Source organism: Raphanus sativus, chromosome 3, assembly GCF_000801105.2.
Source record: "Raphanus sativus cultivar WK10039 chromosome 3, ASM80110v3, whole genome shotgun sequence".
NCBI lineage: Eukaryota > Viridiplantae > Streptophyta > Magnoliopsida > Brassicales > Brassicaceae > Raphanus > Raphanus sativus.
Genome location: NC_079513.1, coordinates 21,015,952 through 21,035,906, shown reverse-complemented (window position 1 = coordinate 21,035,906; position 19,955 = coordinate 21,015,952). Strand labels below are relative to the sequence as shown.

The 19,955-nt window shown below is 35.2% G+C and overlaps 6 protein-coding genes across 9 annotated transcripts; 3 read left to right on the top strand and 3 right to left on the bottom strand.

Annotated features, from left to right (window-relative positions):
- Positions 1-1,244: 1,244 nt before the first annotated feature.
- Positions 1,245-2,019, top strand: LOC130510090 (uncharacterized). The gene is made up of 3 exons (XM_057006430.1): positions 1,245-1,322; positions 1,401-1,426; positions 1,578-2,019. The coding sequence occupies exons 1-3, from the start codon at positions 1,245-1,247 to the stop codon at positions 2,017-2,019; spliced, it is 546 nt and encodes a 181-aa protein (XP_056862410.1).
- A 766-nt stretch (positions 2,020-2,785) lies between these two features.
- Positions 2,786-4,211, bottom strand: LOC130509336 (transcription factor LAF1-like). Its single transcript, XM_057005179.1, has 3 exons — positions 3,964-4,211; positions 3,744-3,873; positions 2,786-3,561 (listed from the first exon to the last, which is right to left on the bottom strand). The coding sequence occupies exons 1-3, from the start codon at positions 4,103-4,105 to the stop codon at positions 3,027-3,029; spliced, it is 807 nt and encodes a 268-aa protein (XP_056861159.1). The 5' UTR covers positions 4,106-4,211; the 3' UTR covers positions 2,786-3,026.
- Positions 4,212-6,944: 2,733 nt separating this feature from the next.
- Positions 6,945-8,403, bottom strand: LOC108846440 (WD repeat-containing protein RUP1). The gene is given in 2 exon segments (XM_018619668.2): positions 6,945-8,194; positions 8,196-8,403. Coding segments are annotated over 2 exon segments (1,140 nt in total). The 5' UTR covers positions 8,282-8,403; the 3' UTR covers positions 6,945-7,140.
- Positions 8,404-11,801: 3,398 nt separating this feature from the next.
- Positions 11,802-14,066, bottom strand: LOC130509226 (uncharacterized). 3 transcript variants are annotated; one of them, XM_057004971.1, is made up of 7 exons: positions 13,927-14,066; positions 13,453-13,570; positions 13,236-13,376; positions 12,505-12,613; positions 12,374-12,435; positions 12,182-12,285; positions 11,802-12,100 (listed from the first exon to the last, which is right to left on the bottom strand). In XM_057004971.1, the coding sequence occupies exons 2-7, from the start codon at positions 13,543-13,545 to the stop codon at positions 11,992-11,994; spliced, it is 618 nt and encodes a 205-aa protein (XP_056860951.1). In that variant the 5' UTR covers positions 13,546-13,570; positions 13,927-14,066; the 3' UTR covers positions 11,802-11,991. The 3 variants fall into 3 exon arrangements, with proteins under 3 accessions (XP_056860951.1, XP_056860952.1, XP_056860953.1); XM_057004972.1 differs by having other exon boundaries at positions 13,935-14,066; XM_057004973.1 differs by having other exon boundaries at positions 13,908-14,016.
- Positions 14,067-14,168: 102 nt separating this feature from the next.
- Positions 14,169-15,952, top strand: LOC130509228 (protein phosphatase inhibitor 2-like). Of its 2 annotated transcripts, none has more exons than XM_057004975.1 (4): positions 14,169-14,310; positions 14,972-15,102; positions 15,290-15,478; positions 15,564-15,952. In XM_057004975.1, the coding sequence occupies exons 1-4, from the start codon at positions 14,294-14,296 to the stop codon at positions 15,797-15,799; spliced, it is 573 nt and encodes a 190-aa protein (XP_056860955.1). In that variant the 5' UTR covers positions 14,169-14,293; the 3' UTR covers positions 15,800-15,952. The 2 variants fall into 2 exon arrangements, with proteins under 2 accessions (XP_056860955.1, XP_056860954.1); XM_057004974.1 differs by having other exon boundaries at positions 14,173-14,310; positions 15,290-15,484.
- A 12-nt stretch (positions 15,953-15,964) lies between these two features.
- On the top strand, positions 15,965-16,866 carry LOC108847916 (uncharacterized). The gene has a single exon (XM_018621286.2). The coding sequence runs from the start codon at positions 16,107-16,109 to the stop codon at positions 16,707-16,709; it is 603 nt and encodes a 200-aa protein (XP_018476788.2). The 5' UTR covers positions 15,965-16,106; the 3' UTR covers positions 16,710-16,866.
- The last annotated feature ends 3,089 nt before the right edge of the window (positions 16,867-19,955 follow it).

Below are 19,955 nucleotides of genomic sequence, written 5' to 3'. Positions count from 1 at the left end.
AATATGGTCTTTACATTTAATTTTTTTTTTACATGAGATATATATTTTTTACCTTTGATCACTAAAAACTCTACTTACAAAAGTCAATGTTGGATCATTACATTATTTAACTTCATAATTTTTCTTATATAATTAAATTGTTTACTATTAAAAAATATTCTAATCTAATATGTTATTCCAATATTTTCAAAATAAGATATCGAAAACATATTCTGAAGTATCTTTTTAATATTTTATTATTATAAATGAGTCTAATACCTTTTTGATTTAAAGAAAATAAAACAAATTACTATAAATATTTATATAATCGGACAAAATATTAATGGAATGTAATCTTAACAAAATATTTATGGGATGTAATCTTAACAGAATATTAAAAGATTCATGTTTAAGATATATTAAATTTTCCAAATATATTTATTAATATATATATGGAAACATTTGCAATGACATAAGTATAGTAATGGCATACCATTGTAATTAACTTCAAAAACCAAAGGCAAAAACCTATTAGGTATTTTACTTTAATAGTATAGATGTGTAGTGAATTTGTGTAAAGAGTTTTCATACTGTTTTTGAATGTGGAGATTTGCAAACCATAATTCAGAATTAAAATGCTACAAAAGTCCCTCTTTTATTTTGAACACTGCTACAAAAATCCTAAAAGCTTCCTTTTGTGATTTGTGTATAGTATACAGATGATGATTCTTGTCCAATACGCTGGAAATTGTGGCTTGATGATAACAAACAGAATATATCTTCAACAGAGTAATCACTCAGAAGTTTATTTGAGACTTGCCATGTTGTTGTTGTCTCCTCTAAAAGCACAGTGAACAGGTCTATTTCTTCATCTCCCTTCGTTAGCTGCCAAACTCTCTCCGATCTAATGATGTAAACCGCAGTTATAGATAGATATCCCAAACGTTCATGAGGGCTAATGCCTTCCGTTCCAAGTCTCGAATTATCTCAATTGTTGATAAATATTGAGAAGGATGTGTTGAGTAATCTCTTTGGAATCAAATTAGGAGATTTTCCGACAAGGTATTTTGTGTCTTCCTTTGAAGCCTGGTCGAATCTTACACTTCAACCATCCCTGGACAACAAAATTTCTATCATTCACATTCACAGGAAAAAATAAACATTATAACCTCGGTTTTCTCAAGCAAGGTGAATTTTTGGAGTTGTGTGTTTGTTCTTCCAGAGAGTTTCTACGCCAAGATTGACCCTCTATGTGTAGCTTTCCTATGGGGGAAACAAAACCAGTCCTTCTAGGGGAGCAAGAGTATCATGGAAGGATGTTTGTAGACCAAAGAAAGAAGGGGGTATGGATATTAGGCTGCTAGAAGAGTATGAGATGGTTTTCAGATTTAAACATGTCTGGAATTTTTTCTCAAATGCAGAGTCGCTGTGGGTATCCTGGCTCAAGGTAAATGACTAAATGTATTCCATAGAAAGCCTTTTGGATTATGGAAGAAGACTCACCAAGGCTATCTGAAGCTGTTAGAAGTATGGTCAAGATTAGGGTCTCAGAAATCTTGGCACAAAGCCATCTGGTTTAAGTTAGCTCTATTGCGTAGATTACCAACTCGAGATAGACTCAGATCATGGGGTCTTAACGTCCCTGAGAAATGCCTCCGATGCTCTGCTGCTGTAGAGACCCACCATCATCGCTTCTTTGAGTGTCAATTTTTAGCAAGCATATGGACTTTCTTTGCAGGATCAGTCTGGCGGCCTAACCCACCTCAAGACATTCACTCTGCTGCGGCTTGGATTTGTATGGACAGAAATTCTTCTTCAGCTCAGGCTAGGTGTATTATAAAGCTCATGTTCCAGTCAACCGTCTACTTAATATGGAGGGAAAGGAACAGGAGGATCTTCGCTTTAACTTCCTCGTCTGCTAACTCGGTTAGATGTGCTATTGACAAGCAGATCAGAGACAGCCTGCTATCTCTCCCGGCTTCTCCCCGCGTTCAGCCTTCCATGCCTCAGTTCTTCCTTGCTTGCACTAGGCCGCCTTGACTCTCAAGCCCCTCGTGATCACTCCTCTTCTCCTCTCTTTGTTTTTTTTCTTGCATGGGTTGTTTGTGTTTGTTTGTTTCGCTCTAATAAGTTGCTAATGCAACATGTAGAAATGGTATCAAATTTAACATGATTACCAAAAAAAAAAAACTAGATGTAGTCACTGAGCATTTGAATGAGTTAATTCAAAGACAACAACTCTCGGGTACTTGTTCTTCACATTTTCACCTGTAAATTAAAGAACGTTTTTGCTCTTTAAAAAAAACTATTTATGTTATTTTTTATGCAAGAAACATCAGAAATAGTGTCTTTGGATCCGCTTGTCTGTTTCAACCATTTGGTGCTCACGATATCTCCAGGTATATAAACACAAAATCACATACATGGTTTATCATATATAATGGATTTATAGCTTTAAAAAAAGTAATGGATTTATGGCTTTGGTTATAGCTAATTATATTTTTTATTTTATCAAATTTTGCAGGATGTTGGGTTAAAATGACCCGTGACGATCATTATTCTCGTTATTCTTGTTATTTTCAAATCAAGCTTGATTATGACAGATGATTATTTAATTTGAACCCTGATATGATCAAGTAGTATTTTATTTAGTTAAGGACAAAGGAAGAGTGTATATATGCAAAAACCTTGTATAGTGCATGTCGCTACTTCAAATAATTTGACTTTAAAATGTTAAACAGTGTAGACAAAAGTAAAAGTCTTTGGAGAAAGAAGAAGACAGGCAGAGAAAAAGACATGAACCAAATAAAAAACACTGCCATATACAAATCATTATTCTATCTGTATTTACAGATTATCGTGAAATATAAATAACTAAAAGCATTTATAAACAAAAATACAAGTTTTTCACCGAATAGCTTTTCTTTGTTCATGTTTGATCTAAAAATCCAGACATAGTTTCTTGATCGTGACTTGTAACGCAAGTAACTTGATTTTTTCTTCTAACAATCATATACTCACATCATTATTCTCGGTATACGTTACCTTTAGATGTAAGTTACGTCGCTGTTGATGAAGAAATCCTCAGAAGTATAATAATTTGCGTACTCATTATGAGGCTGTTGAAAATCTGTACGGAACATGACATCATCCTCAAGTGAAGAGTAGCTGTTGTTGATCATCATCAGTTCTTCGTCTTCGCTTCGATTTTGCGTTCGGTTAATATGCATGGAATCTGTAAAATCTGAGGAGTAATTGATGTGAGGATCTGAAGAAGTGATCCACTCGGAGAAGAAGAGTTTAGGCATGTTGTTGTTGTTGTTCATCATGTTTTTGTTTCTTCCTTGTGATGGTGCTGAAGGTGGCTTCTCTGGAAGTTTCTGGAAGGAGATCACGTTGTCTAGGGTTTCTGGATTTCTTTTTCCGCAAGAAAGTGGCGAAGAAGAAGATTCCGTTACGTTTGACCTTTCTGTTTTGAATTGTGGTTGAGATTTGAGCCATCTCTTCTTCAGATATGAATGCCAATAGTTCTTAATCTCGTTGTCTGTTCTTCCTGGTAAGTATTTTGCAATCCGTGACCACCTAATCAGACCCAAAGTACAAAAATAAATGTAAAAAATATTTCCCTCATATTGAAAGTTATAGCCTAATTAATCAATATTCATGTGTAGTCAAATAATAACATAATCCGGATTCAATTTCATGAGTGTGCATGTTTAAGTTGTACACAAGAACAGATGTTTTCATTAGTTTTTTTTTCTTACTTGTTACCCAAGGAAGAATGTAAGGTCAAGATGGTCTCTTCTTCTTGTGCACTAAACGTCCCTCTCTTTAGTCCTGGTCTTAGGTAGTTAATCCACCTTAGTCGACAGCTTTTCCCGTTTCTTTGCAATCCTGCCACAATAATTACACTTATTTAGGGATGAGAATACAATAATGATGAAGATTAAGACTAATCAAAGATTTTAGGGTTTAAGAAAAAACCAGCTAGGATAGGAACAGTGGTCCAGCAAGCATGGCCTTGGGAGAGGATGAAACTCTTGAGCTTCTGGTCCTCTTCAGGTGACCATAACCCTTTCCTCTGTCTCTGTTTTGGTCTCTCTCCAGATTTGGTCATCTTCCCCATATCTTGATTTCTCTCTCAAGCTGTCCTAATTAAGAGAAAACTTGTGTGAATATGATGAATGAGAGAGAGAGACAGAGACATACAGAGCGACTATATATGAACATAGTCAAGCATTATTTTTTTTATTATAGAAACAATTATTTGATAAGCATATATAGAGAAACCATTATTTTTTCTGATGTAAACGCCAACACACAAATAACGTTTTAATTAAACCAGAAAACCATAGTCTAGCGACTTTTAGGATATGGTTAAATGGGGGCTGCGTCGTATAATAAAGACACAGGACATTCATATATATGTATGTAATGTGTAAGTATAGAAGGCAGCTAGCTAGGAACCTGCCATGACAAAAGTCTGGAGGAATATGTAAGCAAGGATTAGTTGTAAACCCAAGTCACTTGGTTTAAACTTAAATATTTAATAAAGATTTAGGACAAAGAGGGAAGAAGGAATCTTTGATTGTTCTTGCTTTCAAATGTCTTTTGTTCTCTTCTTCTTGTTTTCTCTAAGAAAAAGTATAATGCCTAATAAAATATAGTTATTGACAAAATTGTAATCACATTGACATTTTTTACGGTTATAAGATATTAGTATTAGACTACTATATATGATTTAACCAAGTGGTTCTCGTCTGCTAATACTTTGACCATTTGGAACCAATCATTTCTTGGTATGTAATCACTTAAAGTTTTCACTGAAGTTTAGTAACGTAACTATCACAGTTTGTTCCAAAAAAAAGAGACTTAATGCCATCTTTAAAAGACCTTAGTTAATCTGAAGTACTTAAAACTAAAGCACCTTTAGTGAAAAACAAGAGTACAATGATCACTTGGTCTCTTTATACAAAAGCAAACTCAAAATTAAAACACTATCAATGCCAAATGGATTAGTGGCCAAAATTGACAATTAGTAAAAATGATCAAGACCGTTACTGTGCAAAACTGAAAACAATTATAAATTGACCAATTGTGTGAATGAGTAGAGTGGTCCAGAGGGGGAAACTTAACGCTGACAAAACAAACTTTGTCTGATTCGAATCAATGATTATGAAAGGCAACGAAACAACTGAATTAAAGAATGTAAAGAATCGTTCAATCTGTTAAAAGGTATACCTTCGCTAAGCTTATCAAAAGCGAGGAGACAGATTGGACATGGCGCTTGCGATGCCAAGAAACTTGGCAATGTGTTTTGAAAATGCCTAGTAATTTTTTTTTAATTAATTAATATAAAATACTAGTTTGTTAAAATATTTATGTATTTAATCTTGGTAGGTGAGTCAACACTTTCCTCCTATTTGTTGCAACAAAACTCGTAATAGAAGTATACGAGTTTACAATACATTGCAAAATTTGAATATAAGTATACAAATAGTACAATACATATTATACATAAAAGTACAATACACTGCAAATTCACAAACATAGTTTCATTTTGAAGGAATATTATTAGTGGACATCTATGTGTCACAACCCAAATGGGGTTTGCTGACGTTTTCATTTTGAAATGCTTCCATATTTGTTCTGACTCTTGCGTTTTATTTTTAATTATAAGTCTCCAAGCCACGTTTGTTTATCTATCTTTGCCTTAAGTAAGACTTCGTAAGTTGTACATCAGAGAGAAGACGATGATCTAATGACGGCCACTAATATTAAGCCATTGATTATATGATGCTTATTGGCCACGATATAACACTCCCCTTTCTCGGTCGTATGGCTGACACCATCTTCTTGACATCTTCTGCTGTCACGGCCTGTTGCAAAGTTTTGTCTGGCCACTTTACCCAATGGATAGTTTGGGCCGGGATTCAACACTATTACGTTCACAATTTTTAATATTCGTTCAACTTTGTATTTTTGCTTATAACATAATTTGTAACAAAAATGTATGAACTACATAAGATACCAATAGTATCTGAAAATGCTTATGTATTTTTTTAAATTAACCGCTAAAATGTCGACGTGAAATTTCTGGATCAGACTTGTTTTACATACGATATCATCAATGATCATTTACTTAATTGTCTTCTGAATCAGTTTATATATAGTATTTGCTGTTGATATTCATGCGTTTTCACTATTTCCGAAGAGAAAAGAAACGGAGCGTAAATTGAAAAACGGAAAAAGTTTAAGAGGTTATTTCACTTATCTAGTATGTATTTTCTATATTGATTTGGTGATACTGTTTGTTGTAAAAAAAGGATTATAGTTCGTTCTAGGGTTTGAAGTGAGAGTGGAATATTTGTTTTTAGTCTTAAGGTTTTCAGAATTGCATATCACACCGGTGGACAAAAGGGTTCTTCAGTCGAATTATGAGTTTCTGTACGTAATTTTATTCATGTTCGTTCATGGAATTTGAGGTAAGGTATGTTTTCTTGTTTCAATTTTAAACTATGTTGCAGCAGTTTCAAGTTGCATATCATATGCAAACTGTATGGACGATCAAGTATTTTTCTTTGTTTGTACAATGATATTTGACAAAATACTCATAGATTTGCAAATTCTATCGATGTCTTTTGTTGTCGATAGAGTTGTAATACAAGGTCACTTCTGGAGTTACACTTTATACAATAGCTAGCTCGCACGTCAGCTTTTTTTAACAGCTCTCACTGTCATTTTTGCTACCATAATTTTTCTAATCTCGTTATTTAGTTAGGAGCTCCGGCTTCGAAAATCCTTAACATTTAGACAAAGAAAAATAAAGAAAATCCTTTCAAATTTGAAGAACTTTTCATTTCATGTAAATATTCAATGGTATTTGCAAATTATATCTGTGAATGCTGCTTAGAGAGGGAAACATCTTTGCTACTTTTATGAATCTCAAGTTCTTACAGAATGTGTGTAATTTCTCAAGCATTCGAATTGCAAAATCATTGACCAAGTTCTCAATATAAGTTACAAACCTTTTTCTTATGAAATACTGTAGTAAAACACTAATTATAGACACTTATGAAAATTAATAAAATCAACTGCAAAACAGATCTGTAATGTAAATCATGAGTGGAAAGAAACAAAAAAAAAATGTAATAGTATTGATTAGTTTCGTATGCCCGAGAAAATCTCTAAAACCCCATCGGATCCTCCAGCCACCAGCGTGCACCAATCTTCATCAGCTTGTCTCCAAGACACACTACTCACAAACCGCCGGTCAGACCCAAACCGGTCCGTTTGACCACCCAACCCACGCACCCAAACCGGCTCTCCCCACCTCTTATCGTACACAAACACTTCATTGTTCTCCGACCCAGACACAACCAAACCACCGTGCCTCCAAACAGACAACCCGACAAAATTCCTGCTGTTAACATGCCCTCGGCACGTGCGAAGAACAACACGCTGTCCGTTAGCTATATCCCACAGCTTCACGCTCCCGTCGGTCGAACCCGTGACGATCGTGTGCTGATCCATGAAACGAGCGTACGTCACCGCTTTGGTATGACCGTCTAACACGAACATCGGGTCAACGAGTCTTCTGATGTCGTACACGTAAGCATTCCGGTCAGCACATCCGACGGCTAAGAAATTTCCACCGAACGGATCGAACTCTACCGAACAGACCGCCGCTCCTCCACCTCCTCCGGGCCTAACCGTTTCCTCCAACCCTCCGTTCCGCGGGTCCCACGTCTGAACCGTCCCGTCGTCGGAGCCAGACGCGCCTAAAACGGAGCCGTCGCGGAGCGTGTAGTCGACGCTCCAAATCTTTCTCCCTCCGTGCTCGTCTCTCTCGGAAACAGGCACTCCTCTCTCCACGTCGTACTCGGTGACCACCCCGTCGTAATCTCCCGACCCGATAACCCGACCGGATAAGTCGGGTCTCCATTTGAGGCTGCTGAGCTTAGCCGGCGTGCAGATACATCTCTCCACGTGATCATCACGTGATGTCCCTAACAAAGAGTTTAAACGATAGATTCTGATCTTTCTTGCGATCCCTCCCGTGGCCAAGATTTCTCCGCTCGGGTCGAACTCGATCGCTCCGATAGCGTCGGTTCCGGTGGAAGGGGAGGACACGACGGCGGAGAAGGATAGATCCCAGTCGAATCTAGGAATGTTGTTGTCTCTGTCCATGATTGTGGGAGATGGAGAGGAGGAGATCATGCATGCTTATTGGCCATGTATATGAAGAAGATGATCTTCTGATGTTGTTGTTTAGTATATCGGAGCAGAGCAAAGTCTCCATGAATGTGTTACAACTCGTTTAAGTTCGGTACACACGTATCTATTTAACATATACATACATCATGTGCATGTGGTGCGACTTACAGTATAAGATATGAAGTGGGGTTTGATTGTTTACCTGAAAAGAAGTGTTCTATATATAGATTTGATCTTAGCACATCTATATATATAGTATCATAGACTCATGGTTTTTTTTTTTTTGATTAAGCAAGAAAAAATCAAATAAATAAATTTTGCTAATTTCACGATACGTGGAACTTTATTTTGTGTGGTTTTGAAGTAGAAACGCATTCATGATTCACGTCATTGGTACTTGTTGTTCTCCCAATGCTTTCAGCTAGAATATTAATTAAGAAAATTACGTGCGGGTATATGAAATTATCTGCATTTATTTATTTTCTTATGATTCGAATAATGATAGGTAAAAAACTAGATAATCTATCAAAATAGGACCATGCACATGGCTAAACTACCACTCGAACCATGATCACAATGTATGTTTAATTTACATTAGTATGCTTTAGAGTAAAACACCTTGTCACCTTGATCTCGATCATTCCTTATGTAAAAGAACATGACATGGTAGCAGAGTGGCGGACCTAGACTTAGAATTTAGGTGTGTCATAAATTATGTTTTGGTCTAAAATGAAAATAAATTTATAAAAAAACAGTAAAAAACTACAATACATGGAGTTGAACCCAAGTTAGGTGGGTTAACAGAGGGAACAGTAAACCAAATGAGCTATCTAATAGCATCTCCATTAGCAATATCCATAGGGCACGAATTCCAAGACCAAAAAAGTAAAAAAAAAAAAAATTCGTTTTGACTTAAAAAAAAAAAGGTTGAACCAATCGCGGGTTGCCATGTGGCGTGGGACCCGCAAAACAGTTAAGAAACAGGTTCACCAGGAAAGAGTTCAACGAGACTTGTTTGTGTTTTGTGTGGGTTCCACAATTATTTTAATGGTTTTTTTGTGAGAAAATGTGAGAGTTTAAGAATAAAACTCCCAATGGAGTTGCTCTAATATTTTGAGAGATATAATAAAATAGTCAACATATAAATTTAACATGTTACAGTTGACCCACTATTTGATCATAAACAATGGTGGGTCCGCCTCTGCATGGTAGTATTGGAAGTACTAGTAGAGCATGTCCAATGGGTATTTCTCCCCTTGGAGTTCTGCAAAATCATATGCATGTGTAAATATATTATGTATATGTATGTAATTGAGAGTTTTTAAGCTCTCATATAATATATACATATATGGCTTTTTAGAATTCAAAGGAGAGAAACTCCCATTAGACATGTTCTAATTAAATTGCAGTATTGTTTTCCTCATCTAAAAAACGAACAAAACTTAGCTAATTTTATTTATAGTTTTGGGTGCAAGTAGAAATCGCATTAAAGAAGGAAGAAATCAAAACACGAGATTAGGTTTCACGTTAGCGTTGGTAGAATAAGAACCTCAAGTTTTGAAACCTCTCTCTTTAACGATCAGTTTGGTCGTCGTAGATCTCAATTCCTACGTGGTTCATTTTGTAGCCTCTTTGTTTTGCGTCTTGTTTTCAATTATTGGCGAAAAAAAATACAGTGAATGCAAAAAGTACACGTCGATGGACGGTCCATTACGTTTAGATAATGCTATGCTGTATAAGTACATGTGCTTTGATATCTCCATGCATGTTTGACATATTTTAACGATTGCAATCTATAATATATTAGAGACGATACAATGAAGATTCCACAATTTTAATATCTAATTCCGATTCCACAACTTCAAAATTCCCTTAACGAAAAACCGTTATTCATGTTTCTTTAACTAAAAATGCAAAAGCATTTTATATAGAACTTTACTGGTTGTTTTATTCACGTTATAGTTTACTGGATTACCATAAGTTTTAGTAATGGAATGACATTATAATGTAAAAAATGATTCCAAAATATTTTTGGGGATTCGAGAATTTATCTTAATAAATATACTTTCTATGTGCTTAAAAATATGTTTTGGAGTTTTCATATTAAAAATATTTTTTTATAAATATTCTTTTTTCTTTGATTAATTATTTCCGACAACTTTTAATCAATCCAAAATTTAATAGACTTTTCGATGTTTAAAATTTACTATTACTACTTAATAAAAATATAATGAAAATATAAATTATACTGTTTTTAACAGTTTGTTTTCTCTAAAATATAGACATTTTTGAAAAAAAAAATATTTATTATATGGCATAGAAAAGGTACATTCGGCTCATACGGATTGCTTAGAACATTATCAATGAAACTAATTTATATCATCAACGACAAGCAAGTTGGCAAGTTAAGTAAGTTCTTCCCACAATTTGGTCTCAGCTATCAAAGTAAAGCAGACCTGCTAGTTCTAAGAGCACCCCAGTGGAGTACTTTCTTCCAAAGTATCTTAAATACATATATGTATATATAAGTCTATATATTATTAAAAAATAAATATTCATACTAAATGTCCTTAAGTTTTCTAACTTATTTACAAATGCATGCTACCAAAGTAATTAAATAAATATATTTTTAAGTAATTATTGTATTTTTCTATTTATTAAATCATTTCCTAAATTATATATAGCTTAATTTTTGTGTTTAATATATTTCATAAAACAAATTAGCTAATTTTTAGAAATATTCAAATTTGAAATTGATTTTAACAATATTAAACTTGGATAATATTATCACTAATTATTTTGAACAAAATTCAAGTTTAAATTTGATATTAAAAATATTATGAACATTCCTAATATATATTTTAACTCACCATTAATTATTTTGAAAAATAAAATCTATATATGCTAAGATTTAAATATCTTTAAACTATTTATAGAAAAATATGAAATATTTATAACTGAATATTATTTTTAATATAATTAAATCTCACCTAAGATTTTATATATTTTAAAACTTCTAAAATATATGTTAACCATATCAGTCACTATTAATTATTTTCAACAAGAAAATTTAATATTAAAATTTAAATATCTTTGAATTACTTGTAAAACACTGTTTAATGTTATAACCAAAGATATTTTTTCCAACGTATTTAAATCTAACTATATGGTCCATATCTGATCAAAATATTTAAATTTTTATTACATTTGGAATTTCATGGTTAAAAAAATATTACTCAAACATATCAATATGTCAATATTAATTTGTCAAAAGTTTAATAGCGGACACGGATCACTATTTTCTACATCACATACACTATTTGATTATTGTGTCTATAAAATTTAAAATATGATAAATATTCAAAATATAAACCAAAAAACATTTAAATAATATTTATTTATATAAAAAATAAAAATCCACCGCGGATGTACGGATCAAAATCTATTTAGTATTTAATTGTGAATTTTTAAAAACTACCGAAAACCGCAATTAAATACTGATATTTAAATATACACACACATATATACTTTGGAAAAAAAAACAATTGGAGGTGCTCTAATGAAATTTAGTGTTTGTTTTGTTTATTATTTGTTATTTGATGTAGTGAGTACTGCATTTGAAAAAATTGATGAGTGGCATGAGTTTGTGACAAGAGAAAAATTAAAAGGCAATAGTAAAGAAGATTACTACTACTCATCATGCCAACGCAATGTAATGCAAGATTCAGGTTTGTTTTCTATCTACAAAATGCATCCTCAGGGAAAGCTAGTTGGCTTGAGTATCTCTTCAAACGTCTAGGAAGATGGGACAGGAACATATCCGGTACGAGCTCTTAGTGTTTCGGTTCTTTTGCTTCTCTCCATCACTCCCACCAGCCATTCTACACTTTCCTTGATTCCTCTTCTGCTCCACAAAAAAAAAACATTTAAAAGTTCCCTCACTGCTTCAAGTTTTTCTATTGAAGCTATAAGATTATTAACTTACCCATCATATCCAGAAACTGCTTCAAACATGTACACCCTCTCATCCAGTTTCTTTAGATCCAAGTATCGGTCCAGTTCCTCAGCCGAGACAGCATTTGAGAGATCCTGGTAATTACCAGATTCATAACGTATCAGCAACAACATTATCTCAGGAGAACTAATATAACATATGAAGGCAATGCAATATCCCTACTTGCTTGTTTGCCAATATCAAAAGAGGCGCTCCTTGCAAATCCTCATGCCGCAGTGCTTTTTCTGGTTGAATATAAATTTTACATTTCAGATTCATAAATGCTTGTTTGGAGTCAGTCAACTTAAACTTACCTAGAGCAGATTTAGACTCTTCAAAGCGAGAAGGGCAAGCTGCATCGATCAAATATATCAATGCGTGTGCTTCTTCATAATACTTCTCCCAAATCGAACGCAGACCAGGCTGCCATAAGATAGCCAAAGGCATAGTTATTTGATTAGAAAGATTAATCCTTTTTCAAATATATACAAACTGATCGTTTTCAACAGGAAGAAACAAACAGTCTATGATTTTTTTTTTTTATTGTAGCGCTTCTTCAAAAGATCCCTTACAGTCTTGCAAACTATATGTTCGATCAAATAATTAGCATCATGAGCTCTCTCTTGGTCCAGTTAATTCCGTAGGAGGCAGCAACAATAACAATAGTGTTTACCATCGTTGGTGGAGACACAAGAGGAAACACGGACATGAACTTGTGGGGTTTTTGAAATCGCCAACTAGCGGAACAAGGTCAAGGACAAGGCTTTTTGATAAAGAAGACCACATGCTCAGGATGAGCTATAGTGGTAAAGAGGGTACGATGTGGAGTCTCGTGAAGAACCACTGTCATGTTCATGTTTGTGATCCTCTCTAGTGACTCACTCCACCGTTAAACAATGGGTAAACGTTGTTGTCATTGCTGCTTTCTATGGACCAAGAGAGAGGTCGGTCTTATTTGAGTATAAAGACTAGCCCTTTTTGACAATCAGTAAAAAATAATAATGTACATTTTTAAGGAGGGGAAGAGATAAAAGCTACTTGTTACCTGACCGCCGAGGTCCCAAAACACAATTTTGGCATTAGAGAGTTCGATACGACCAATGTTTAGGCCAACAGTGGGGACAATACGATCATGCGGAAGACCTTGAGAGATTGAGTAGATCGTCTTCAACTTCTCCAAGAAGGTCTAATACGAGGAATGTACATTGGAGATTGAATCTTCAACAATGATCCAGAAGATTAAAGAGTGAAAAGAAGAGTACCGTCTTGCCAGCTTTGTCGATACCAAGAATGAGGACATGGAACTCAGTCTTGCTGAACATGTGAGTCCACAGTCCATGCATCAGTGAAAACATCACTTCCTCCTCCTTTGCTTTCACCCTTTAACAAAAAAATAAGAGCATAGCAGAAGAATCAACAAGTAATTCTCCTATTTCCCCGGATCTAATTTCAGAGAATCATTCCACAATGCCAATAATATCATATCTTCACAACATTACATCAAATTTACCAAAACCAATTTCAATCACCAATGGGTTAGATTAGAGATCACACTCCAATCTCCAATATCAACAAAGATAAAAGGTGGATCACGGAATGTATATAGATATTAAAAACAGTGAATCACACAATCACATTCTCAAAGCACGAAGATCAAAGTCTTATGTGAGCAAAAGAGCTATAAATCAAATTTAAAATCGAAAAGAAAATCCTTAAGAGTTTGTGAAGAAGATCACGTTTTTACAATCAACTGTGTGTGTCGTGTCTTTCTTCTTCGATTCGATCGTCCCCTTCTTCTTCTTCCTACTCTCCAGAAAAAAAAAAAACCTTCAAAAGTCGAAGAACTACAAAACTACCCTTACTCGGTCTACACCCGCTTATCCGGCCATCACGAAATCGAACCGGGTTCTTACGTGGCGAGATCTGAATGCTATTATATAGTCAACGTCAAATAAACGGACGGCTGGTTTCTCTTTAGTTTCCAAATCGTGCGGCTGAAGGGGTAAATTAGAGAATTCACAAAAGCATCCCCCAGTCTGCGAGCTAGTAGTAGCTTAGCGATCGAGAAAAAAATATAAAAAAAGTTGCTGGAGGTTGAAGAAGATGACTGATCCAAAGAAGTAAGTTGTTCGTCGGTGAATTTTTGATACTCAATCGATTGATTCGTGATTCGATTTCAAATTTTGGGCTAGGGATTCATTCTTACACATGTTTGTTATATAGCTCCACTGATACTTGTTACTCCTTTGAATTTGCTTATAGTGATTAGAGCTGCTTCTTTGTGTTTATGATTTGACTTGTCCTTTATATCTTTGTCTATGTTTCTCTCGAAAGTTGAGCAGATTGCACTGAATTAGCTGGAAAATATAGAATACAAGCCAGCCAAAACATGAATTATGTTTCTCTTTCTCTTGTTATTCCTTACGTTTCATCTATTAGATAGTGTCAGAACTTAACCTTGCATAAGCTTAAAAGAAGATTAGTTTCCGAGGCAAATGAGGTTTGTTAGTTTTGTTGATGGACAGATAGATATATATAGACATGAAGTTCTAAGCCTTCTATGGTCGAAAATAAACTCTGATTCTTTCTGTACTACCCCTTTAAAAAGGCAAACTGGAAGTGTTAAAAATCTATTTTTCAGAATTGGTTAACTGTAAGGTTATGTGAATTTTATTGTCTTTTGTAAAAGGTTCAGATATGTTGACTTGCTTGATCAGTCTGCCTGTTGCAAATTAGTCTCTCTCTTGTGCAGCACTAAAGATGTTCCTTTTTGTGTGACAGGGGGCGTGTACAATGGGACGAAGCTAATATAGTGGAGATTGAATCTAACAAACCTGTTAGGCAGAAGATCACTGAACCTAAGACTCCCTACCACCCCATGATTCATGATGATGATGATGATGTTGATGATGGTTTGTCTATTTCTCTTTATTTAGTTACTCTTTGTGTTAGAGCTTATGATACACTTATGAGCGTGCGCGTGTATATGCTTATGGCAAATATGAATGTAGTGTTGTTGATACACATACTTGTCATCATCTAAACGTATAAAAGTAGTATGTGTTTCAGACATACTTTTTTTTTTAATGATTGTGCCAGGTACTTTGTCTCCAAGAGGAGGAAGATCGTTCAACGAATGCGTTGATGATATGCAACGTGCGGAAGAACTGAAGAACGCTCTGAATGGCGAATCAGCTTCTTCCAGTAGAAATGATAGCCAGGGCTCTGGTTCTGGTGGTGGTTGGAGCTCGGCTGAGGATGATGAAGCAGATCCAATGGATCAAGATGGTGAAGGTTCTCCTTAAAACCAAACAAATATTTATCTTTCTTTTCTTTGATCACATGTTTATGTTTTTTTGGTGCAAACACACAGGTTTGGAAGGTGAGAAAAACGAGAGGTTCAGTGAACACAGAAGAGTGCATTACAATGAGTTCCACAAGGTGAAGGAACTTAGGTCCTTGGGGTCCTTCTATGATGATGAAGAAGAAGAGGACGAGGATGATGATGGCTCGAAAGGAAGTGAAGCAGAGACAACAACCTCACCACACAGTAAAGGCGTTAACAAAGAGGTAGACGCAGCTGGAAAGTCATCTTCATCCTCCAATTGATGATATGATATGATATGATACCACTGTGTTCAATCAAAATGTGTACTCTTGTCCAGGTCTTATAGATCTCTCTCTCTATCTTTAAACTTTTTTGAAAGGAAGAGGAAACTATGTTATGTTGTTACAGCATTTTAATGCAATTGCTTACAATCACTATTCTATTCAGCAGTAACGAACGAAAAAAAGGAGATTTATCTATGCGTCGTCGTTTTATCAATTCTGTATAAATGTGGTTCATATTGCACCAATGAAGATCATATAATATATAGTCAGTCGAACTTGATAATCATTAATCTGTCACACATCAATGGCGAACGAAATGTCGAGACTATCCTCTCAAATCTGCGACCAGATCTCCTCCGTCTTCTCCAATCCCACCGATCCACACCCACAGCCGCTGGATCTCCTCGTTACAGAGCTCGCCGGAATCTCCCGCCGCGGCGCACGCGTCTTCCTCCACGGCGTCGGACGCGAAGGCCTCATGCTCAGAGCCTTCGCGATGCGTCTCTTCCACCTCGGCCTCTCCTCCCACTTGGTCTCCGACGTGACCACGCCTCCGATCTCGTCTCCCGATCTCCTCATCGCCTCGGCCGGTCCCGGAGGATTCTCCACCGTCGACGCGATCTGCTCCGTCGCGAAATTTGCCGGCGCTAAGGTCGTGCTCGTCACCGCGCAGCCGGAGAGAGGCTCCTGTGTGAAGCACGCGACGGATGTTTGTTATATACCGGCGCAGACGATGGCGAGCGACGGCGGAGGCGCGAAGGAGAAGGGAGGGAGGCCGTTGTTGCCGATGGGGAGTGTTTACGAAGGAGCGTTGTTCGTGTTGTTCGAGATGGTTGTTTACAAACTGGGTGAGGTTTTGGGCGAGTCACCTGAGTCGATACGGTGTCGTCACACCAATCTCGAGTAGGGACGTTGCGTCGTTTTCGCATTCAGTGTATAAAGTGCTTGCTGTTTTTTTTGTTTGTAATATTATGCCGCGAGTTGTTTTGCCATTCCGGTGATGTTGTACCCACGAAGATGTTTAATACTCTGTCATGGTTCATCAAATCTTTCTCACTTTTTGAGCCTTTTTTATCCATAACTTATCCAAATAGACACCATCGCAAGATCCATCACACATCAAAGTACCTATGGTGAAAATTTGAAATCATGTCCTACAGACAGTTCCTGTGACTGTCAAGCCAACTCTCTCATTTGCCTTTTTCTTTTGTAAATTTATGCTATTGATGTCACCACAACAATAATTCATTTATCAACCATTCGAATAATTTATGATTTGATATTATTCATCTTTTTATTCCAAACCCATTGGTTTTACAGCGACAAACAGAAAAGAAAAAAGGAAAAACTACAGCTCAAACTCAGAGTTTTATTACAAATTTTAGCAAAAAAAAAAAAACTCAGAGTTTTATTCTTAAATATCTTATCTCCATGATCTCTCCCCATGCCTCTCCTGTTATTAGAAAAAGGGAAAAAAAACGAGAGCTGGTGATTAGATACATATTACTGTACATATATAAAGCAATTTATTAATTTTTAGACGATATAGTATATGCTCTTACTGTCTTACATAAATATAACCACGTCCATAACATTAGCTGCATGAAAGCGTAGGGATGCTGCAGCGAGTGGGAAGCCTAGAGGCAATGCGAAGCGTGTTGCAAAGGCATTCGCTCGGCACTGCTTCAAGAGCGTTGCAACACTCGGCACTCGGGTTCGTCTTGTCCGCTCCAGGAACGACAAACTCACCACACACGTTCAGTCCACTCAAGTGCCTATTGCAGCTCTGTCCATCCGCCACCGTCGCCACCAAGACCAGCGCCACCAGCATGGCCACCTTCATGAGCATGGCCAAAGAAGACTTGGAAGAGCTGGACGATGCTGCCATCTTCTTCTTCTTTATTTTTTATCTATTATGAAGTATGTTATTGTGAAATAGTAGATTGTTTTAGATCTATTTAGAGGGTTAGGGGTTTACTTATGTTTATATAGAATCGAGGAGGGTTCGAGGAATGATATATGGCGAAGAGGGTTTATGTTTATAATCCGTGAGCTACCTAACAGAGAGATCACGTTAAGCTGCAGTTATGTGTGTGTGTGCCCGGGAGTGTGTGGAGAATATGCATGTTTGTTATTTCTGAATACTTCTATGATATATTAATTGATATAGAAAGTACCTGTGACAAAAAAAAAATTAATATAGAAGTACATGACAAATTGATGAAAGTAGAGAACACAAAAGTGTTTATAGAAGAATTATATTAGACTTTCATGAAAATAATGTTACAAGATGCATAGTTTATATAGAGAATAAATCAAACTAATTTCCTAAACTAATATGGAATAGTATATAATAGATAATGATAAGTTTCCTATTCTAATAAATTGATGTATATCCTAATATTGACCATTGAATTAGGTCGATCTTCTAGATCTTCCAATACCCTCCCTCAAGCTCATACATGGTAATACATATGAGATTGGACAATCTTTAGAATATAATAGTAGAAATAACTCGAAGGCTTGTGAAACAACAATGGTTGATGATGTTGCAGAAGCTTGATGAATGTCTCATAACTTTTCTGTGATTTCGCGAGTTGAGATAGATGTTTGTTTTATCCATCCTACAATGAGATGATTGTTTGCTATCCAATCTTCACGGTAGGTTGAATCGGCTGCTAGTAGACTGCCGTAAAAAAATATGAAATTCTTCCGTGAGTTGATTGCCATACGGAAGTTGATGATGAAAGATTTGATATTTTGAATAGATGTTTGTGTATCAAATATGTCGAGACACAAAGATTTTGAAAGAGATGTGTTGTTTTTGCGATTTTTGCAAGAACAACGAGAAGATAATAATATTTTTGGATGTTTTTAGTTTTGTTTAGGCTCTGATACCATGACAAATTGATGAAAGTAGAGAACACAAAAGTGTTTATAGAAGAATTATATTAGACTTTCATGAAAATAATGTTACAAGATGCATAGTTTATATAGAGAATAAATCAAACTAATTTCCTATTCTAATAAATTGATGTATATCCTAATATTGACCATTGAATTAGGTCGATCTTCTAGATCTTCCAATAGTACATAATACATAGGGAGAACTTGCAAAATGATATATAACTTTAGGAATACATTCTTTTAGATAATATTATACATAAGTATATATTCAATTTTTCTGTAACACAAGTATATATTCATAGGATTTTTAGTGATAAATCCCCCCAACTAAAGATTTTTTGTAAAAAGTCTTCCCAACTTATTATCTTGTAATTTAACCCCTCAAGTTCTATTCCGTTAGATTTTGTTATCCTCCATCTATTGTTCTGTTATTTATAATCGAATACCGTTTACATACAATGTGTGGTTTCATTTTAGTGATAAATTCTCTCAACTAAAAAAATTTCGTAAAAAATCTCCTCGACTTGTTATCATGTAATTTAACCCCTCAAATTCTATTTTGATAATTTTGTTATCCTCCATCTATTATTTCGATATTTATGGACGGATATCATTTACACACAACGCAGAGTTTCATTTAAACCTAAAACATGTTTAAAAAATGAAACAGAGCAGATAACGAAACTCAAAATCCTAAATCAAAAATTAGGTCTTCCAAAATAGCAATGAAAAGACCATAAAACATTGAAAAGTATTGAAAAGGACCATAATGATTCAGTGATTTAGTGTCAAACGATGATTTGTTTTATGTTTTACAACTTAGGTTTTCGTAACCAAAAACTAGAACAAAAATAAAAATCAACTCGATTAAACATAAACACAACCGAACCAAACTGAAATGTCCACCTCTAGTTTTAATGTTTTATTGTCTTTTATGGTATTTTCATTGCTATTTAGGAAGACCTAATTTTCTATTTGGGATTTTGAATGTCGTTGTCTGCCTTGTTTATAAACGGTATATGTCCATAAATAACGAAACAATAGATGAAATGTAATAAAATCTAGCAAAATAGAACGTGAGGGGATAAATTATAATATAACAAGTTGAGGATATTTTTTATAAAAATTCTTTAGTTGGAGAAATTTATCACTAAAATTAAGCTCCGTGTAAACGGTATTTTTCCATAAATAACGAAACAATGGACGGATGATAATTACAAAATCACCAGTTGAAAAGATTTTTTAT